Below are 20,262 nucleotides of genomic sequence, written 5' to 3' on the forward strand. Positions count from 1 at the left end.
AGTGTATTGAAGAAAACATTTGTAAAATTTCTATGACATTAGTCTGGGCAATGATACTTCTGGATATTATTCTAAAAGCACAATCAAAGCAAAAATAAACTAGTGAAACTACATCGAACTAAAAAGCTACCATAAAGAAAAAGAAAGAATCAAAAAAAAAAAGTGAAGAGACTACCAAGGAAATTGGAGAACATATTTGCAAACCATATTGCTAACAGGAGGTTAATATACAAAACATATAAGGTGCTCATAAACTAAACAGCAACAACCAAGGAAAAAAAAAGGCAAGTCAGTCAACTACCCAACTTTAAAATGGAAAAAAGATTTAAATGGACTTTTTTTTTCCAAACACACCATAAAAATGCTCCAGAGGTATAAGAAAAAGTCATCAACATCACTGTTTATCAAGGAAATGCAAATAAAACCCAATGAGATATCACCTCATACCTGTTAAAGTGGCTAGTACCAAAAAGTCAAACCGTAATTGTTGGTGAAGATGGGGGGGAAACACAGTTTTGATGGAGATCCAAATTGAAAATCATTAAGGAAAACATTATGGAAGTTCCTCAAAAAATTAAGTGACTATATGACCCAACAATCCCACTTCCGGGTATACATCCAAACTAAACAAAAATCACTATCTTGAAGAACTACTTGCAACTTCACGTTCCTGTGGCATGATTCACAGTAGCTAGAAACAGAGACAACCTAAGTTCCTGTACATGGATAAACAGGGATGAACAGACAATGTGGTATATATACAATGGAAGAATATTCAGCCATATAAAAGAAATAAATTATGCCATTTACAACAGCATGGATAACCTTGAAGACATCATGCTAAAAGAAATAAAGACAAATATGACATGATCTCACTTATTTACGGAATATGAAAAAGTAGAATTTATAGAAACACACATTGGTGGTTACCAGGGGTTGGGAGAAGGAAAATGTGGGAAAATGTTGGTCAAAGGGTAGAAACTTTCAGATATAAGATGGGTCATTTCTGGGGATCTAACATACAGCATGGTGAACATAGTAAACAATACAATATTTTATACTTTAAATTTGCCAAGAGAGTAAATTTTAAATATTTTCTCTCTCTCTCTCTCTCTCTCTCTCTCTCTCTCTCTCACACACACACACACACACACACACACAACTATGTGATATGTGAGGTGGTCAAAATGTCAACTAACTTCATGATGGCAGTCATTTCACCATGCATATAACAAATCATCATATGTAGACTTTAAATATTTACAACTTTATTTGTCAATTGTACCTCAATTAAACTAGGAAAAAAAAGTTGTCTGTTGCATCATTATTCCCAAGAAATGGTATTGAAATTTAATTATTTAACATAATGAGATTAGGTCCATAAAGCACAATATATGCATTAAGTGAAAGATTGCAGGGGATTCCAATTCAATCCCATCAAGGTGGCATGTGCCAATGCCATCTCACTATTCCAAGTGATCAATTTCAGTTCACAATTGATCATAATGAAAGGACTAAGAGTCAAAGGGAGCACATAAACAAGTCTAGTATCTGCTAACACCAACCGATAGAATAAATAAAGGGGAGAGTGATCCAACATGGGAAGCGAGATACTCAGCAGACTCATAGAATGGCGGATGTCCTAAATAGCACTCTGGCTTCAGAATCAGCCCTAAAGGCACTCGGATCTGGCTGAAAAGCCCATGAGAGTATTTCAGGCATGGAAAGCCAAGACACTCTGGCAAAAAGATCTCTGTGAGTGAGATCCCAGTGGAAAGAACAGGTCTTCAAAGAGGGAGGTGCCTTTCTCTGAAGGGAGGAGAGAACCTCCACTTTGACTATGACCGTGTCTAAACAAGATAAGAGTCGGAGAACTCAAGGGGCTTCCATAGCCTTGGAAACTCATAACTGGTGCATAGGGAGATTACTGATGCCATAAACAGGAGTGTCAATTTGTAAAGTCAACAACAGGAGTCACTGTGCACTTACTCCTCATGTAGGATCTCTGTCCTTAACGTGCTGTACACTGAGGCTTAATGCTATAACGAGTACTCAAACAGTATATTTCACTTTGTGTTTCTATGGGGGTGCAAACGATTGAAATCTTTACTTAATGTACACTAAACTGATCTTCTGTAAAAAAAAAAAAAAAAAAAAAAGAAATTATCAATTCCCAACTTGACTCTCACTGGGATTAAACTTGACAATAGGTCTGATCTGATTTCATCATCATTTAAAAAAAATCATCTATTATTTTTCACTTTATGTTTCTGTGTGGGAGCAAACTGTTGAAATACTTACTTAAGGTATACTAAGCTGATCTTCTGTATATTAAGATAATCGAAAATGAATCTTGATGTGAATGGAAGGGGAGAGGGAGTGGGAAAGGGGAGGGTTGTGGGTGGGAGGGACAGTATGGGGGGGGAAGCCATTGTAACACGAGTAGTACTTTGGAAATTTATATTCATTAAATAAAAGATAAAAAAAAAGAAAGATTGCGAGGTAATTGAAAAGGTTTAGCTCCTAGCATAATTAATAACATATTTACGGGGCCAGCGCTGTGATGCAAGGGGTTAATACCCTGCCCTGCAGTGTCAGCATCCCACATGGATGCTAGTTTGAGTCTCAGCTGCTCCACTTGCGATACAGCTGCCTGCTACTGTCCCTGGGAAAGCAGCAGAGGATGGTCCAAGTCCTTAGGCCCCTGCACCCATGCTGGAAACCTGGAGAAAGCTCCTGGCTCCTGGCTTCAGACTGGCTCAGCTGTGTCCATCTGGGGAGTGAACTGACGAATGAAAGACTTCTCTCTGTCTCTACCTCTCCCTGTAACTCATGTCTTTCAAATAAATAAAAAAAATCTTTTTTAAAAAAACATAATAAATAAAATTTAAATGAACTCAACTGCTGAATTATCCTAGTAATCTTATTGAAATGCCTTACCACTCCAAAGGCAAAGAAATAGAGGACCTTTCTCGTGAGGAAACAACAAAATATTGTGTAAGGTGAAAATGTCCCTGAGATTTCATCTTCTCGAGTTAGAGGCCAGCCTCCATTGACTGGTAACCTTAGTAAATTAATGCAGTGACTCTGGGTTTGTAAGGTTCCGCTTAATCTTTAAATCTCTGTTGGCCCTAAATCTCAGCTGCATTTCCCATTCAGTATGTCCCAGACATCCAGTGAGGCCGTCCCACGGTGCTGGGGGTCTGTGGGCTCCTTCAGACAGGTGGAATGTGCTTCACAAGCAAGCTGTCGGCTCTGGCTGGAAAGCTGTCTCCAGGCCAAGTGGCATCTCCCCCACTAACGGCTTCTTGTGCTGCATGTGTGACCGTGCAGCGTTAAATTACACCTCCAGGGTGGTTGCCATCTTTCACTCAGAGCTGGCAGAGGAAGAGGCTGGGTCTCTGGGGAGAGTCAAACTGGTTCCAGGAGATCCAGGCTATCTTGTGTGACCTTATGGCTTTAAATCTCATCTCCAGGGTGGCTGCACTCTTCCACCCAGAGCAAGTAGAGGAGGGGAGGCTGAGGCTCTAAGAGACAGACAGTGTCCAAGAGACCCTCACTATCTCCTTGGGCCCCAAGCCAATCAGCATACATATGTGAAACCCTCTGTCCAGTTGACACCACCAATAGGATGACCCAATGACCAGACAGTAATGCTTTACAAGCCCAGGACATTTCCCCAATGCCAGGGTCCTGCTTGGGCACTCCACCCGGTTTCCTCTAGGACCAGATGCTTTCTCTGTCGCTTGCCAATCAAATAAGTTTCTTTTATGTCTAATAGAAGTTTCTGCCTCTTTGCGAATTGTTTCATGGCTTTTTTTTTTTTTGACAGGAAGAGTGGACAGTGAGAGAGAGAGAGAGAGAGAGAGAGAAAGGTCTTCCTTTTTTCCGTTGGTTCACCCCTCAATGGTCGCTGCAGCTGGCATGCTGCAGCAGGCGCACCGTGCCGATCCGAAGCCAGGAGCCAGGTGCTTCTCTTGGTCTCTCATGCGGGTGCAGGGCCAAAGGACTTGGGCCATCCTCCCCTGCACTCCCGGGCCACAGCAGAGAGCTGAACAGGAAGAGGAGCGACTGGGACAGAATCCGGCGCCCTGACCAGGACTAGAACCCAGTGTGCTGGCGCCACAGGCAGAGCATTAGCCTATTGAGCCGCGGCGCCAGCCGGCTTTTTATTTCTATACTAAGCTGAGGAAAAGAACCCACAAGACTTGCTCTGACAACCGTCCTCCACTCTGTTGACATCCAGGCAACAACCTGAGTCTATTTCTTTGTTTTTAAATTGTATTTAAGGTATAACAAATGTCATGCATTTCATATATACAAATTTAGGAACACAGTGATTCTTCCCAAACTACCCAGAAATGAAGGTAGCACCATGGCAGTGCCTCACACACTCTTGACTCTCAAATCCCACCCTCACGGGTTCATTTCTTTGATTAGGAACCCCCGGCCCAGGTTCCCCAGAGCCCAAGAAGAGCTGGCACCCAACTCAGGCAAGACACCAGGGGACAGATTCTACCAGACGGATCCTGGGGAAGAAGCAGTCGGGCCAGTGGCCAAGAAGGGAAGTGGCTTTGATACCCACTCCCTTGGGCTACACATTTACACAGACACAAAGCCTCCTTACCTACAGAACCCGGGTGTTGTCCCGGAAGGGTGTCAGGCATGGGATAGTGGGTCACTTACTAAGACTCAAGAAGAGTAAACACATGATCCCCATCTTCACTGACCTTGAGTCTGATGGAGTCCAGGGAAGAATCATATTTCTACATAAATGCATGCACACGTAGAGCGGTGACTGTCAAAAAAAAGCACCTGCCCTCAGCCAGGCCAGGGGAGGTTTCCAGAGCAAGTGGCCTGTGGGCAGAGCTCTGAAGGAACAGGAGAGGTAAAAAGGCAGAGGAGAGGGAAGACAGAGGGGACACGGGCAAAGGTTCTGACTTCTTGGTGCCTGCACAGTGGCTAAGTGGTAAGCCAGGTGCTGCGATAATGCGTGGTCATAAGCAATAATGTTCAGCTGAAATATTATATAAGATTATAATTATATAAGATTATAATATTATATAAGATTAAAAAAAAAACCCACAACATTGTTCTTACCCAGAGGACAAAACACTGTGTCTAGTTGGGAGGTAGAACTGAGCTGGGGGATTTGCTAATCTGGTAAGAAGTGATCAAGGAGAAACAGAACCTAAGGCACATTGGCAGGTGCTAGAACAAGCAAAGGCAACTGCTTCCTGGGTGTACAGGCACGTGTCAGGGATAACTCGGAAAGTCTTATTTCAAAGACCTTGAAGACAAGTACTGCTAATGGGTGCCTCTACCCTGCATCAAAGGTCCTCTGTAACCTTTGGTGCTGGTGACTGACCCATTCTTGAAATTCCCCTGCCCTGTCTTTTTCTCTTAATTCTCATCCTTTCTCATCAGCTTCCTTTCATCTGCCCACCTGCAAACTTACGCTATCCTCTGTCCACCTCTGCCCACCTGCAAACTTATGCTATCCTCTGTCCACCTGTGGATGTGCCATGGCCTCCGAAGGCCCTGTCTGCCTTCTCATCAAAAGCCAGACTTCCCATGTGCAAACTTAGGCTCACCTCTGCCCTTTATTAACTCTGAGTGTTTGCGGGTAACTATATGGAAATCAGCCTCTACTCAGATCTCCCCAGGAATCAGTCCCTGCTCTAAGCCCTTCTTGCATGTTGTCTACTGAATTGTCTTTAGGCAACAGTGCTGCATGGCCCCCCATCTCAACCTCACATGGAAGTCTCAGCTATAAAACATAAAAGCATGATTTTACAAATACAATGCATTCTATATAGTTCAAATGTACAGTGTTTGCTAACGAAATCAATGAAGCTATTCTGATTTACACACACATTTAAAATCAGGAGCTACGGAGCCTGGGGCTGGTGTGGTGGTGGACCAATTTAACCCACCACCTGTGACACCAGCTTTCCATTCACAGTGCTTGGTCGAGCCTGGATGCTCCACTTCCCATCCAGTTCCCGGATACCGTGCTTGGGAAGGCAGCAGAAGATGGGCTACGTACTTGGGTCTCTGCCACTCACATGGGAGACCCAGATGAAGTTCCTGGTTACTGGCTTCAGCCTGGCCCATCCCCAGCTGTTGTGGCCATCTGTGGAGTAAACCAGAGGATGGAAGATTCTCTCTCTCTCTGTCTTTCCCTCTCTCTCTGTAACTCAACCTTTCAAATAAATAAATAAGTCTTTTTAAAGAAAAGAGTATAAATTCTAAGTACCAGTCTGGGTTCAAGTCTGGGCTCTACCTCCTGGAAATAGTGAGACTTTGGACACGCCCCTGGTGTCTCAGTTTCTACATATGAAAATGATAGCAAGCGTGTGCCTGACAGTCACGTTGAAGACTCAGGGAGCAAATGCAAGTCCCGCCACCATCGAAGCATTCAAATGTCAGCCCTTGTCCTCCTGGTCAGCATTGTCAACTCATTCTATTCCTTGGTCCCTTGGCTGCTTTTTTTTTTTTAAAATTTTTTTTATTTATTTGACAGAGTTAGACAGTAAGAGAGAGAGAGAGACAGAGAGAAAGGTCTTCCTTCCATTGGTTCACCCCACAAATGGCCGCTATGGCTGGAGCTGCACCGATCCGAAGCCAGGAGCCAGGTGCTTCTTCCTGGTCTCCCATACGGGTGCAGGGGCCCGAGCACTGCCCTTGGCTGCTTCTTACAGACTTTTCTTGATGTTCAGGTATCACTTGTGTATCACGATGAGAGGGCTTGGCAGACACACGTGTCTGATCACATGGCCCATAGCAGAAGGTGCTGCCTCCACGCCACCCACAAGGGAGGGGCCTGGCCACGTCGCAAATCCTCAGTAGAGCCGTCCAGCACAGCAAGTAGAGGTGGCCCAGATGATGGCAATACTTGGGTTTTGTGAGATTCCAGCACTAACTTGGAGCTCCTTGTGCTGCTTATTTGACTTTGCTATTCGTGAGGATGACTGAACATTTGTTAACTATCAACAGGGATCTTTGAAATAAAAATTGATTCCAAACTTCTTTTGTACTCAGTTTTATAGTTCTTGAGTAATGTCAAGGGAAATAGGTACGTAGGACTGGAGAGACAAATGAAAACCAAAGCCAAAAATATTTGGGAGAGGAAAATGGGAGGAATCACATATTCAGGACACAAAATACTTGCATACTTACAATGATTATTATAAATATTAAATATACCGTATCTGGGCCAGGCTGAAGCCAGGAGCCAGGAGCTCGGAGCTTCTTCTGGATCTTCCACATGGGTTTTGGAGCCCAAGCACATGGCCATCTTCTCCTGCTTTTCCCAAGCACATTAGCAGGGAGCTGGATCGGAAATGGAACGGCCAGAACTTGAACCAGCACCCATATGGGATGCTGGTTTCAGAGGTAGAGGTTTAACATGTTATGCCACAAGGCCAGCCCCAAGTTATGCTCTTAAATTAGGTCTTCAACACATAAATATTTATTTAAAATAATAGCATAGACTTTTTTCACTATAATTTTTTTAGGTTTAAAATATTTAAACAGTAAACCTGGGATGATCTTCCGGGGGTACACTGTGCCCTAGAAGCAAGTTCATGGAACACTGGGAATTCTGAAGGCCTAATTTTATTCCTCCTCCAGAGTCTCTGTGAATGTCTGGTGAGGGCTGGGGGCATGAAAAGAAGGCTGGTGAGGAGGCTGAGCCCAAGAAGAACATGAGCAGGACCCAGGTGAGTTCCAGTACCCAGGGGAAAGAAGCAAAAGACCCACAGAGGAAGGAGCAGGTGCCGTCAAAATGACCTAAAATTTGATACGATGTAGGACTGAGGGTAAGGGGTTCAGGACAGAGCTCAGGTCCTCTGGCAGGACCAGTTGAGGGGGCAGGACCATGAATCAACAAAGCTGGTCCATTCCCTCATCAACACTTGCTGTAGGTCCTGTCCCCAGCACCCCAAGCACATGAGGGAAAAAGATGACCCATCAGTCCCTGGAGCCAACCAGCTGGGCTTGAACCCTTCCCCATAGCTTAGTATCTGGGGACCTTCTGGACTTGAGCCCTGTCTCCAGGTATCTGGAGACCTTAAATGAGTCAATGAGCTGCCATACATCCCGATTCCTCTTCCATAAAAACATGACCTTTTTATATAAATTATCACTTGTGGGAGGTATGATGGCTTAAGTACATTCACACATTTGAAATATTAAAAATTGCTCTGGGCACACAAAAAATGGTAATGACTTGCTGAAAGTAGCATTAAATTCAAGAGAACATATGGACAATAAATAAGCAATTATATTATAAAATTAACTGAAGTGGTCTGAAAAATTAAACAGTAAGGAATGCATGACAGATAGATAAAGCAGAGAATTTTTAAAAAAATCTCAGCAAGAATGCATCTCTAACCAGAAGTTCAAGTCCTTGGCTGATCTGCTTCCAATCCAGCTTCCTGCTAATACACCTGGGAAAGCAGCAGAAGATGGCCCAAGCCCTTGGGTCCCTGCCACCCATGGATATCCAGGCTCCTAGCTTCAGCTTGGCCCAGCCCCAGCCATTGCAGCCATCTGGAGGAGTGAACCAGCAGATGGAAGACCTTTCTCTCTGTCTTTCCCTCTATGTCTGAAACTGCCTTTCAAATAAATAAAATGAAACATTTTAATAACAGAAAGAGTGCATCTCTGAGGAGGTAACATTTGGGAAAGAACTAAAGGAACTGAAGGAACAAACCAGAAAGGCTGGGAGAGAATCGCCAAGCTCCAGGCAGGGCTGAGGCTGAGTCCGAGGGGATCCCCTGGATCAGAGCTCTGAGTTGGGAATGAACGTGGCGAATTCAAGGAAGAAGAGTGCTGAGGAAGGAGGTGGAAGGCAAGTTTGAGGGGAAGTCAGAGATCGGGACTTGTCTTTCACATGAAGGTCCTGAGACGCGGGACTTTCTTCCTATAACTGCCAGTCACCGAGGACAGAAGACCAGCTCGTCCAGTGTCCATCACTACTACCAGCTGTGAGCTGCATGCAGACTTGCAAGGTCCTGGGAGAGCAGAGACGCAGCCCCGTGTGCTCTTCCTCTGCAGTGTTTGTCTACGCGTCATCTCTTGGCGCCTTCAGAGTGTGACTCAGGACGTCTGCAAGTCAGGATCACGGGCCAGCAGGATTCTGGGACCGTACTGGGAGAAACTCAGCTACAGGACGTGGACCCCACACACAGACCACCCTGACCCTGGACACTCCCCACACGCTTACAGCAAGCTCCACACATCTCACCTTCTCCTGAGGTTCCCAGAGAGCTTCTCACCAAAACAGAAAGACATTGCCTAGCCCTTTGGGGATATTTCAGGATTTTTCCCTAAATAATCAGTGGGTTTTTTTAATGACTACTGAGAAGTCAGAATGGCATATTTTCCTTTTGAGATGCTTTCTCCCAATACAATCTCACCTTAGAGGCTTGCTTCCTTTGATGTTAATTGCATGGAATTCAGCCTACATCTCCCTTTCATTCTTTGGCCCAAGCTCTGTCTCGATGTGGTCTTTCATTCACCAATTTAATAAACACACACACAGAAAATCGCCACCAGGCACCAGGCATCCCACTAGGAGCCCGGGCCCTGGAACCAGCCAGAGCTTTGGGGAGGGAACTTCAGCACCTACATCATGTAGAAGGTTAACACATTCACAAGTATCAAAAAAAAAAAAAAAAAAGCTTTTCATTTTCAAAAGACCAAATGACTGAATAAGCATACCATATCTCACACCAGTCTTCTAACTGCCCAGTGTCAGCCCCCACTGAGACCCTTGCTGGAAGCCTTGGTGGGGCTGGGTGGGGTTGGTTGGGGAGGGTTCCCTGCTGTGCACACTGGGGCTCAGAGAGCTCTGAAACCACAGCCCGGCACCAGGATGCCCTCCACAAACACTGAAGAAGCAAACTCCATCAGGACTAATATTTCAGTCCACAAAACTTCCTCCCTGTCTGCAGGCTCTGGCTTCTGGAATAGATTTGAGAAGAGCCAGCACTGGGGGCCGATGCTGTGGCATAGAGTTGAACCACCTCCTGCAGTGCCAGCATCCTACATGGGCACCTGTTCTAGTCCAGGCTACTCCACTTCCGATCCAGCTCGCTGTGGCCTAGGAAAGCAGTAGAAGATGGCTCAAGTCCTTGGGCCCCTGTGCCCACATGGGAGACCCGGGAGAAGCTCCTGACTCCTGGCTTCAGATAGGCCCAGCTCTGATCATTGCAGCCATTTGGGAAATGAACCAGTGGATGGAAGACTTTCTCTCTCTCTTCCTCTGCCTCTGCCTCTCTCTAACTCTACCTTCCAAATAAATAAATAAATCTTTAAGAAAAAAAAAAAGCCAGCATTGATTGAGGGCTCCTTATGTTCAGCTTCTTTCTACTTGTTTACACATATTCAGTTCTAATTCTCCAACTTCCTGTCAAAAAGTAGTGTTTTCATTCCCATTTACAGGAAAGGAAAATGCAGCCCAGGGAGGTGACCCAGGGCCAACAGGTGTCCAGGTGTCTGGTTCCTGCTGTGTGCTAGTCAGACTCCGAGGTCCCTACCATGCACACAGACACTCTGCAGCCTCTGCTCCATCTCTGGACTTACACTTCAGGGGCCCTTCATCTCTCTCTCTCTCTCTCTCTCTCTCTCTCATTCACCTAAACCTCACTGCACCAGGCACAAGCTCCCTCACATAGGTGCAGGTTGTTCATGCTGCCGCCTGTGCAAGGCAACAGGCAGTGATCCAGAGGGCCCCAGGAACTTCCTCAGTGGTAGACAAATGCCAGGCAAGAGGCAAACTCCACTCAAGTCTTGGAATCCTCACTTTCTGCACAAAGGGAGATTTGCCGGGATGACCTGGACCAGAAGTCAGGACACCTAGAAAGTCAGGTACACTTGCAAAGGACAGACTTGGGGAGAGAGCAGCTTTCCTAGGTGGTTCCCCTCCTCAACAGCCTCCCCACCACACCCCCACTCACATTTCCACTGTCACTCAACCTCTGTTCCACACCCCAGTCTCTGCAAGGGTCAGCAGGCCCTCAAGGGCAAGGTCAGCCATCGAGCTCTGTGTGTCAGCAGGGCTCACCCACAGCTGACTCTCAGTTGACATCAGATGTGGGGCAGAGTAAGCAATTCTTGCTGTGTGTGGCAGGTGGGTGTGCAAGGATGTGCTGTCCTGGTGTGTGTGTGAGTGCATAAGAATGCTTGCAGGTGTAGGCTCTCAGTGTAACAGGAAATCTATAAATACCCCCAGGCACTTCCTTAATCAATCCTCAGAATGGCTCTGTGGGATCTCTCTACTCATTATTATCCCAATTTACAGAGCACTGAAGCACCAAAGCTACTGTCCAGGACCACAGGAGCCCGGGTCTGTCCACCACCATACTCTTCATGGGGGCACTGCTTCTAGCAGTTTCTGGGTAGAGAGGATCAATGTGCAGGTAATCTATGGCTGTGCCCTCTGCCATGCCACATGCTGGGGCAGGGAGGCGACCAGGGTAAGGCAGGAGAGGAAGACAGCCTTGGAGGCACCTCAGAGGCCCCAAGAAGGGACCCTGGAGCAGGAATCACCTCCTGAGACAATGGCTTCCATGTCTCTGTACTAATAACTGGGGGTGAAAGTGGAGAGATCGGAATCAAACTCCCAGGGAAATAGCATCCTTGGACAAAGTCCTTCTTGCAACCTGGGAGTGGTCCCCCAAAGCAAAGCTTCAGGTTCAGCGAATGAGCCACACTAAAATGGGGCAGAAGCAGCAGGGAAATGCAGGAGGGGAGGGCTGGGGGTATGTGTGCCTGTACAGAGGTTATATGAAGGACGCTCGGATGAGGAATGACTGGTTCTGATGGGGCAGGAGATTGCTTTACACAGCCTGGTCTTGCAGACTGCACGCATTGTTCCCACCAGTCTATGGGACCAGAGATGAGGAAGGAAGGGCAGGCATTCGCCACGCCAGAACAGCAGGAGCAGGGGCAGACATCGAGGCGGCACAGGACACTACAGGACAGTGAAGGGATCTTCCAGAGGGAGAGCCTGGAGGTCAAGAAGTCTCCAGAGCAAAGGTTACAGTGACCAAAGGAGCCCGGTCCATGAACAGCGGCCAGAGAGGACGTGTGACCTGCTCAGGGAGCCACAACCGGGGCTTCGCTGCTTCTGAGACGACTGCTGGGACTTGCCTGATGCTGAGTCAGTGCCAGCACCTCTTCCAAGGGCTTTACTTGTGCAGGGAGTCATCCCTCAGCCCTGAGCCCTGAGGCTTCTCCACTGACCCCAGGCAGCCACTCAGCCTGGGAGCGGAATGCTATCCCTGCTTAGCATTCGTATTTGATATTTAGGTGCACTTAATGGACCCTGGAAAGAAATTAGATTGATTCATTTGAAGAAGAAATGTCTTTCCCCCGCCCCCTACATGGTGAAACTCTTAAATGCTTCCACTTAATGGAAATGGAAATCTCCTCTCAAAACATTACTAAAAGTAATCATGACAATTTTTATGCGTTTCCACAATTTGTGGTGCTGTCTGTTCTCCTGCCGATGCTGCCTGGCTAGTGCCTCATCTTAAGGAAACTGCAAGGGTCCCCTCCGAGTCTGCCTCTGCCTTAACTGATCAGCTCCATCGGGGGAAAGACGTTCTCTATCATGCCCAGGTAGGAAGAGACTGCAGAATGGATTAAAATGCACCAAGGTTCCATCGACGTAACACTATTCACAGATACGAACACATTGATTACTTTTAACCCTGAATTCAAGCAACAGAAAACACACCTGAGACCCAGCCTTTGAGGCAACCATGATCACTTTTAAAAATTTCTTACTCCAGTTCTCCTTCCCGGAAATCTTAACTCTCACATTTCAATTAATCATCATTCATCTCTGCATCTCCTAGAGTACTGTACTTTTTCTGACTTGTAGGCAGCATCCAAGATGAATGGATAATGTGGAACCAAGATAAATACTGATTTGGATCAAAATGCCATACCCTTGTGTTGTGACATAGCAAGTAAAGCCACCACCTGCAACACTGGCATCCTATATTGGCACTGGTTCATGTCCCAGCTGCTCCACTTCCAATCCAGCTCCCTGCTAATGCATCTGTGAAAAGCAGAAGACAATGGCCCAAATGTCTGGGCCCATTCTACCCACATGGGAGACCCAGAAGAAGGGCTGGCTTCAGCCTAGCCCAGTTCTGGCCATTGTTGCCATTTGGGAAGTGAACCAGTGGATGGAACATCTCTGTCTCCCCTTCTCTCTAACTCTTTCAAATAAACTTTAAAAATTAAAAAAAAAAAATGCCATACTTTTGACTGACAAGTATGTGTTCAGCATATATTTCAGAAATGAGATAGATTGTCTAAATCAACTATGCATACATATATATCTATTTTTGTGAAGACATTTCTATGTATAGGAAGACCATTTGGGATCAATGACACTACTGGACTTCAAGGAAATCAGTGAAAATGGAATTAAAAGAGTATTACGTTGCAAAAAAATTTTGAAATCCATGCAGTATCTTCATAAAGTTCATTTTCATAAACTTGTTTATATATGTGTGTGTGTACGTGATGATTACTACTTAGAACAGCAGTGGCATTTAAGTATTGGCACATAAAATGAAATTTCTGAGAGGCTCCATAACACTTAATTAAGGAAATACGTGGCCCCTGCATCTGTTCTGTTCCATCTCTGCTGCGTGACAGCTGGGGCCGACACACCCTGTCACTGGGCCTCGTGATAGCCACTGTCTGAAGGGAGTGCATAGCAGAGCTCTGACAAGAGTGCACCTGGATACAAGAGTCCTGGGAAAAGCCGCTCACTGTCTGCATCGCTCTTTTTTATATATGTATTTATTTATTTGAAAGGAAGACAGACAGAAAGGGAGAGACAGAGGAAGAAAGCTTCCATTGCTGGTTTACTGTCCAAATGGCCACAACAGCCAGGGCTGGGCCAGGCTGAACTCAGGAACCAGGAGCTTCTTCCAGGTCTCCCACATGGGTGCAGGGTCCCAAGCTCTTGGGCAATTTTTTGCTGCTTTCCAAGGCCATTAACAGGGAGCTGGATTAGAAGTGGAGCAGCTGGGACATAAATAGGTGCCCATATGGGATGCTGGCATCCAGGCAGCAGCTTTACCTGCTAAGACACAACACTGACCCCATCTGCATCAGTCTTTTTTTTTTTTTTTTTTTTTTTGACAGGCAGAGTGGACAGTGAGAGAGAGAGAGACAGAAAGTGAAAGGTCTTCCTTTGCCGTTGGTTCACCCTCCAATGGCCGCTGCTGCAGCCGGCGCACCGCGCTGATCCGATGGCAGGAGCCAGGAGCCAGGTGCTTTTCCTGGTCTCCCATGGGGTGCAGGGCCCAAGCACCTGGGCCATCCTCCACTGCACTCCCTGGCCATAGCAGAGAGCTGGCCTGGAAGAGGGGCAACCGGGACAGAATCCGGCGCCCCGACCGGGACTAGAACCCGGTGTGCCGGCGCCGCAAGGTGGAGGATTAGCCTATTGAGCCACGGCGCCGGCCTTGCATCAGTCTTTAAGCAGGACAATACACCCATCAGCACCTCTGCAGGCTACGGGCTCGGTCCTGCGACCTAGCTGAAGCAGCACACCCACATCCTCTCATCTCAACTTCAGGCTGAATCCAGCAACAACGTCCTGTCCACTCAGCTCCATTGGCCTGCAGAGTCCTTTTGTCTCTAAGACATCACATCATCCTGGTGTAACCTCTCTCCAGGTCACCACCGTCCAGGGGATGTCTCTTTGGGCTCCAGCTACCATCTTTCTCTACACCACGCACTGTGTGAGGGGCTTCACCAGCACACCCCATGTCCCCTAGGCAAAGGTGGATATTAGCCCCATTACAACAAAAGACGCCCAAGGTGCAGAGGCTGAAGGGCTTACTCTGTCACAGGCAGTGCTGGTGGACAAGTGGTAGGTCCTCTTCCCTGCAGGACCTGCCTCCCTAATAACCAAATTCCTCACGCTGTGATTGTCACTGATTCATCCCACAGTTAAAGGGGGACTGGAAGATGTCGCGGTGGCTTTTTTTCTTCTGTGTTTTGGAATAATCAATGGATGTCCTGGGCTCAGTGAGCCATTTGACAGCCATTGGTAATTTCCACTTTCCTACTCCAGTAAGGACAGAGACCTGTGGCCTTTGAGTCACACTGACCCCCTCCCAAGCTGAGCCAGCACCTCCTCAGTGTTTCACACCTACACAGAAGTGGCTCCCTGTGTCCTGCGTATCAGGGCTCATGAGTACATCTGACACTGTTAGAGCTGTCACCAATTCACAAGCCTGTCCTGTCCCTGGAGCGTGGATCTTTCCAGAATGTCTAAGGGCAGAACTGTTCCAAACCAGTGTGAGGCCAAAGCCTGCCCCAGTCTACTCAATGGAACGCACTCCTACAGCTAAGTCGGACCAGAACAAACCTGCAGTGTTCCAGAGAAATCGTTCCCAAAGCACTTTTTAAAGAAATGTTGCAAAAAAAAAAAAAAATCAGCACAATGGTATTGGCGTCATGCAAGGAGGGAATTATTATTGCATTTTATTCACGGGATCTAGTCACAAATATCCAGCTTGTAAAATAAGATAACAGGGAATCTATCTCAATGACCTATAAAACTGAAATATGTTTCCACATAATGTCACTATTAGAGAACTGAATATTTTAAAAGAAAGCAGAAACAGAATTCTGTTCCTTGAAACAACACCATGTGTTTGAACAGCGCTGAGTTGATGCCATCAAAGTGTTCCACTGCATCTGGCTGTGCCCTTGAGACAAAATCAGTGCCCCCAGGATGGCACAGGGCAGCCTGCACACGTGGCCTCAGCTGCGCTTCTCATGTCAGCCCCACCCTCACCGGCAGCGACATCAGATCCGGCACTGTCCCATAAACGCCCTTGCTCTACGCAGGTCCTGGTGACATGGCACACTGTTACCTCTGCCAGGATTGTTCTGCCCTACTGTTGCCTGTGGGACCAGATCTGCTTGTGCTCCGTGCCCTCGCTGGAGAGACCCTCTGCAGCGGAGCCCCCAGATTCTCGACCCACCTGATGTCATCAACACTCTGCCTCTGCAGTGCCCATCTGGCTCTCCTCTGTCTGCTGGAGAGGACTTCAAGCCCTGCCAGGGAGAAGGCAGCTTCTCGTGCCCAGACACGGGGCCCAGGACCAGCAGAGGACTGGGCACTGTTAAGTAGGCAACCACTCCCTGTGTTAACAGCAGCTGCTAACCTATCTGGCAGCTACCAGGAGCCTACTAGTAGTGTCAGGCAGCTTTCCAACCCTGCAAAAATCCATCTGATGCCTACCACAAACCTGGGAGGTGAGTGCCACCTACCATACCCATTTTATAGATGAGGAACCTGAAAAACGACTGGGGAAAAACACGTGTCTAAATTCAGGCAGCTTAGAAGTGATTGAAATAGGATTTAAACCTGGATCCCTGCAGCTTCTCTAAACAGAGAGCTTTTCTGTGTCCATTTGAGAGACAAGGAGAAGAAAACAGTCAAATAATGTGTCCCAATATGATCATTCAACTAAGGGATGCCAAAGACACAGTTAGATTCCGTTAGAGTCCTCCCAGCTCCGCCTTTTCAATGTATCATAATTGGCTGCCAAAATGTATTTTTTCCCTATGTTTTCCTTCAGAGATGCAGGGCTCAGACGTCTGAAAAGATGACTGCCAAAGCACTGCCCATCCCTGCACAGACAGTGCTACCTATGCAGGAGCAAGGTCTGTGTCTGCCTTGGACGCTGGGCTGGCCCCATCGCTTGCTTTGACCAGTGGAATCTGGGGTGGAGGGACCCTGTACCAGTACCTGTGCAACACTCAACTGGCCTGGAATCTTCCACACACTATTGGTGAACTGAAAGAAGTCGACCACCCAAGTGGTCAGCAGTTCAGCACTCCCTTACCTAGCCCAGCCAGCCCAACTGGGGGTCAGACACATGAGTGAGGCATCCTGGATGCCCTGCACACACACACACACACACTCTCTCTCTCTCTCTCTTTCTCTCTCTCTCTCTCTCTCAGCTGATCCCTCTGCTGAAAGCAGCACACACATGACCCTAGCCAAGGCCATGTAACTAGAAACACCAGAACAGACAAAACAATCATTGTTTTAAACTACTAAGCTTTGGAGTACTCCATAATACAGTAGGATCTAGCTGACAGTAATGCGGCTGAGAAATTCATCGTGTGGAAGAAATCACGGTGCCGTGCACCCTCACCCTGGCACAGTCCTGCACATGCTACTGGTCATGGGTCGGTATCCTCATTTCAGGTGAGAGAACAAAGCTGAAGGTGCTGATAACACACCAGGGGTCCCCTCACTAGTTCATCCCACAGTGTCAGCATCCAAACCCCGTACTCTCTGTGGATGCCATCAATCTTCTGCTGGAAGTTGGTGCAGGGGATAGGATGGGGTGGACAACACAGCATGGGAGACAAGGAGAGGAATGCAGGCCTCTCTAATCCCACTGAATGGACAAAGGACAGAGAGCAGTGGCAGCCACCTGTTCCCAGTCCCTGGTACTTGATTTCTTCCTAGGAAAGGGCATGGAGTGGGAGAAGGAGCTCCTTGGAAATATGGTGACTTGACCATTCCTTACACTGCTCTGCCCACAGTCAGGCTAGAAGCAGGTGGTTAGCAGTGTTTTTTCTCCTTAGTAGATCACAGTTTCTATTGGCCAATAGCTCAGAAACTATAGGTCTCGCCTGACAGCCATGCAGTTCACATTCCTGTTCCTCCGTGGTGGAGCTAAGTAGACCACTGCAACTGCACTGTGAACAGTGGGCACTCAACTGTATGTGACTTCATTCACCATAATATCACTGCTGCTTCCAAATTAATCTTACAAAATGTGGCTATGACCAGAACTCTTAGCTCTGCTGGATATGATGTCCATAATGTTTTTTGGCTAGACTTGCTTTTATAATTAAACAAATTTTCTACAGCTCTACTTTTTATTGCCTTCTTTTCTCTCCCCTACGCTAAGCCTTTCTCCTTACATAGCTCGTCTAATATAGCTCATCTATACAGATGTCTATAGACGTCTAGCTCGTCTACGTAGTTCTCTCAGATTCACTAAGGAGGCACTACTTATATTTCTACTTACTGATCTAATGCCTAACCAATTTCTTATGCAATATGTTCTGTATTTCTGACCCCACAATGTATTATAGAGTACTTGCTGGGATCACTCAGGTCCTGACTTAAAACTCCTGCTCCCTTGAGATTAGGAACTGGAATGTCCCTGGTAATCCTTCTCCCCAGGATGGCAGCATTGCTTTAGGACCCTCATTCTGGATGGGAAGTATTCACTGCTGCTTCCTGTGAAGCCACCTATATAGCCTTTAACAACAGCCATCTCCCTGCCCGCCTACTCGGTGGCATTTCTCACCATTTCCTCTCTGACTTGACTCTGCCCTACACAGCCAGTTTTTCCCCAGCTGTTCCTAGGAGAGCGTGTTTCCCTTTCACCAGATTCCCCTTCTAACAATACACAGGCATGGCCACTTGCAACAGCAGATTCCATTTCCAAGTACGTATCCAACTCTTGAAAATGATTTACTGCATGCCTGTGGGTGCTGTGCACGCTGCTGCACCCTTGCATGGGGTGATGGGGTGACGACTGAAGGTTTAGCTCTGGGGGGGCAAGCACCCCACAGCATCCTTCTGCTCACCTGTCTGCCCAACGATGGAGGCGCTCAGTCTGTGGGGGATCCTTGAGGATACCTTCAAGGTCACTCGGATCTGGTAATACCTAAGAAGAGAGCAGAGGACAGGCTGCTGAACATCGGCTCCTTGGTTATATATCTGCACTTAATCCTGAAAGACTCAGGGGACCATGGGAGTTTCTAGGCAGCATGCAACACCACGTGAACCAAAGAGATGTACATTTTGTCAGCAACAAGAACACTTACCCCACCTTCCTGAACCACTGGCTAAAGGGAACAGGCTTTCTTGTTGCAGCTTTGCCTGTGGCCGTTAGCATTTCTGGCTTACTGGTTTCCCCAGTATCAGCCTGGGACAGAGGCTAAAAGAAAATGTAGAGAGCTCACTGCTATGTGGTTTGCTGGGGTCTGAGGCCCTTAGCCTGCCTACTTTGTTCTCTATGGTTAAGGGTCTTCTTTTGTTTTGATTTATATATGCTGTCTGGGAGTTTTAATTGGAAGGGTACTCAAGGAAATGTTTACTGTTTTTATTTTTTACAGTTTTATTTAATTTTTTGAGAGATAGAAAAACATACAGAGAGACTGAGACAGATAGAGAAACCCATCCTATCTACTGTTTCACTCTCCAAATGCCTGCAACAACCTAGGCTGGGCTGAGGGTGAAACTAGGTGCCAAGAGTGCAATCCAGGATTCCCACATGGGTGGCAGGAACCCAAATGCATGAGTCAGCACTGCTGCTTCCCAGGACCTGTGTTAGCAGAAACCTGGAGTAAGGAACCAGAGCTGGTAATTGAACCTGGGCACCCAGGAGTAGAACCCAGATATCTTAACCACTAGGCAAACATGTGCTCCTGCTCTATTTTTATAGAACCCAAAGTCACAAGAGGCAATTTGCTGTGTTTATTCCACATTTTATAGATGCATAAACAAGTTCAGAGAAGCTACATGATGTATTCAAAGTCACACAGCTTGGAAATGAGGTCACCCAGGCTACAGCTATAAACCAGTGGTGGTGGATACACAGTCTTTGTTGTACACCTCCTCTGTTCATCACAACAGACACCACACTGCCAGCAGAAACAGTCTGCAAGTGAAGTCAAAGTGGTCCTGGGACAATAGCATGGCACTCCCCCAGCCATGAGGTCGCCGAGCCGTGGGAGACCAATGAGCTCACGGTCCACCCTATTGCACTTTGCATATTGACATTCCGCTTCCCAACAGACTTAAAAATCAATGGATGAGGAGAGCAGCGGTGACGCCACAAATGTCCCCAAGTGCTCACCAGCGAAAGGTTGCTGATTGCAAAGCTCAGAACTTCCACAGATGCTTCTATGCTTACAGCAAAAGTAGGGGACTTAAGAGAGATTACTGATAGCACGGGGATTTGGAATGATGGAATTTGCAAATGGAGTGATATGCTGAAGGTAAGGGAACAGAAGCACACTGGGGAACGTGTCTGGCAATGCCTCAACAAACACTGGGCAGCCATGTCTCTAAAGGAAGAGGTTATTTGTATGTGTTAAAACACAACAGAGACTCAGTTTGTAGGTCTATTCTCTACCATGTTTTAAACCATCTGTTTCTCTGTAACACAG

The 20,262-nt window shown here is 46.9% G+C and overlaps 1 protein-coding gene across 5 annotated transcripts in view; it reads right to left on the reverse strand.

The window, feature by feature from the left end:
* Positions 1-20,262, reverse strand: part of FAM135B (family with sequence similarity 135 member B) — a 364,289-nt gene that overhangs the window by 151,426 nt on the left and 192,601 nt on the right. For all 5 annotated transcript variants that reach the window (XM_070075533.1, XM_070075534.1, XM_070075535.1 and 2 more), the window contains one exon: positions 18,676-18,755. In XM_070075533.1, the coding sequence (XP_069931634.1) occupies positions 18,676-18,755 (80 nt within the window). The remainder of the gene's footprint in view (positions 1-18,675; positions 18,756-20,262) is intronic.

Source organism: Oryctolagus cuniculus, chromosome 6 (assembly GCF_964237555.1).
Source record: "Oryctolagus cuniculus chromosome 6, mOryCun1.1, whole genome shotgun sequence".
Classification (NCBI taxonomy): Eukaryota; Metazoa; Chordata; class Mammalia; order Lagomorpha; family Leporidae; genus Oryctolagus; species Oryctolagus cuniculus.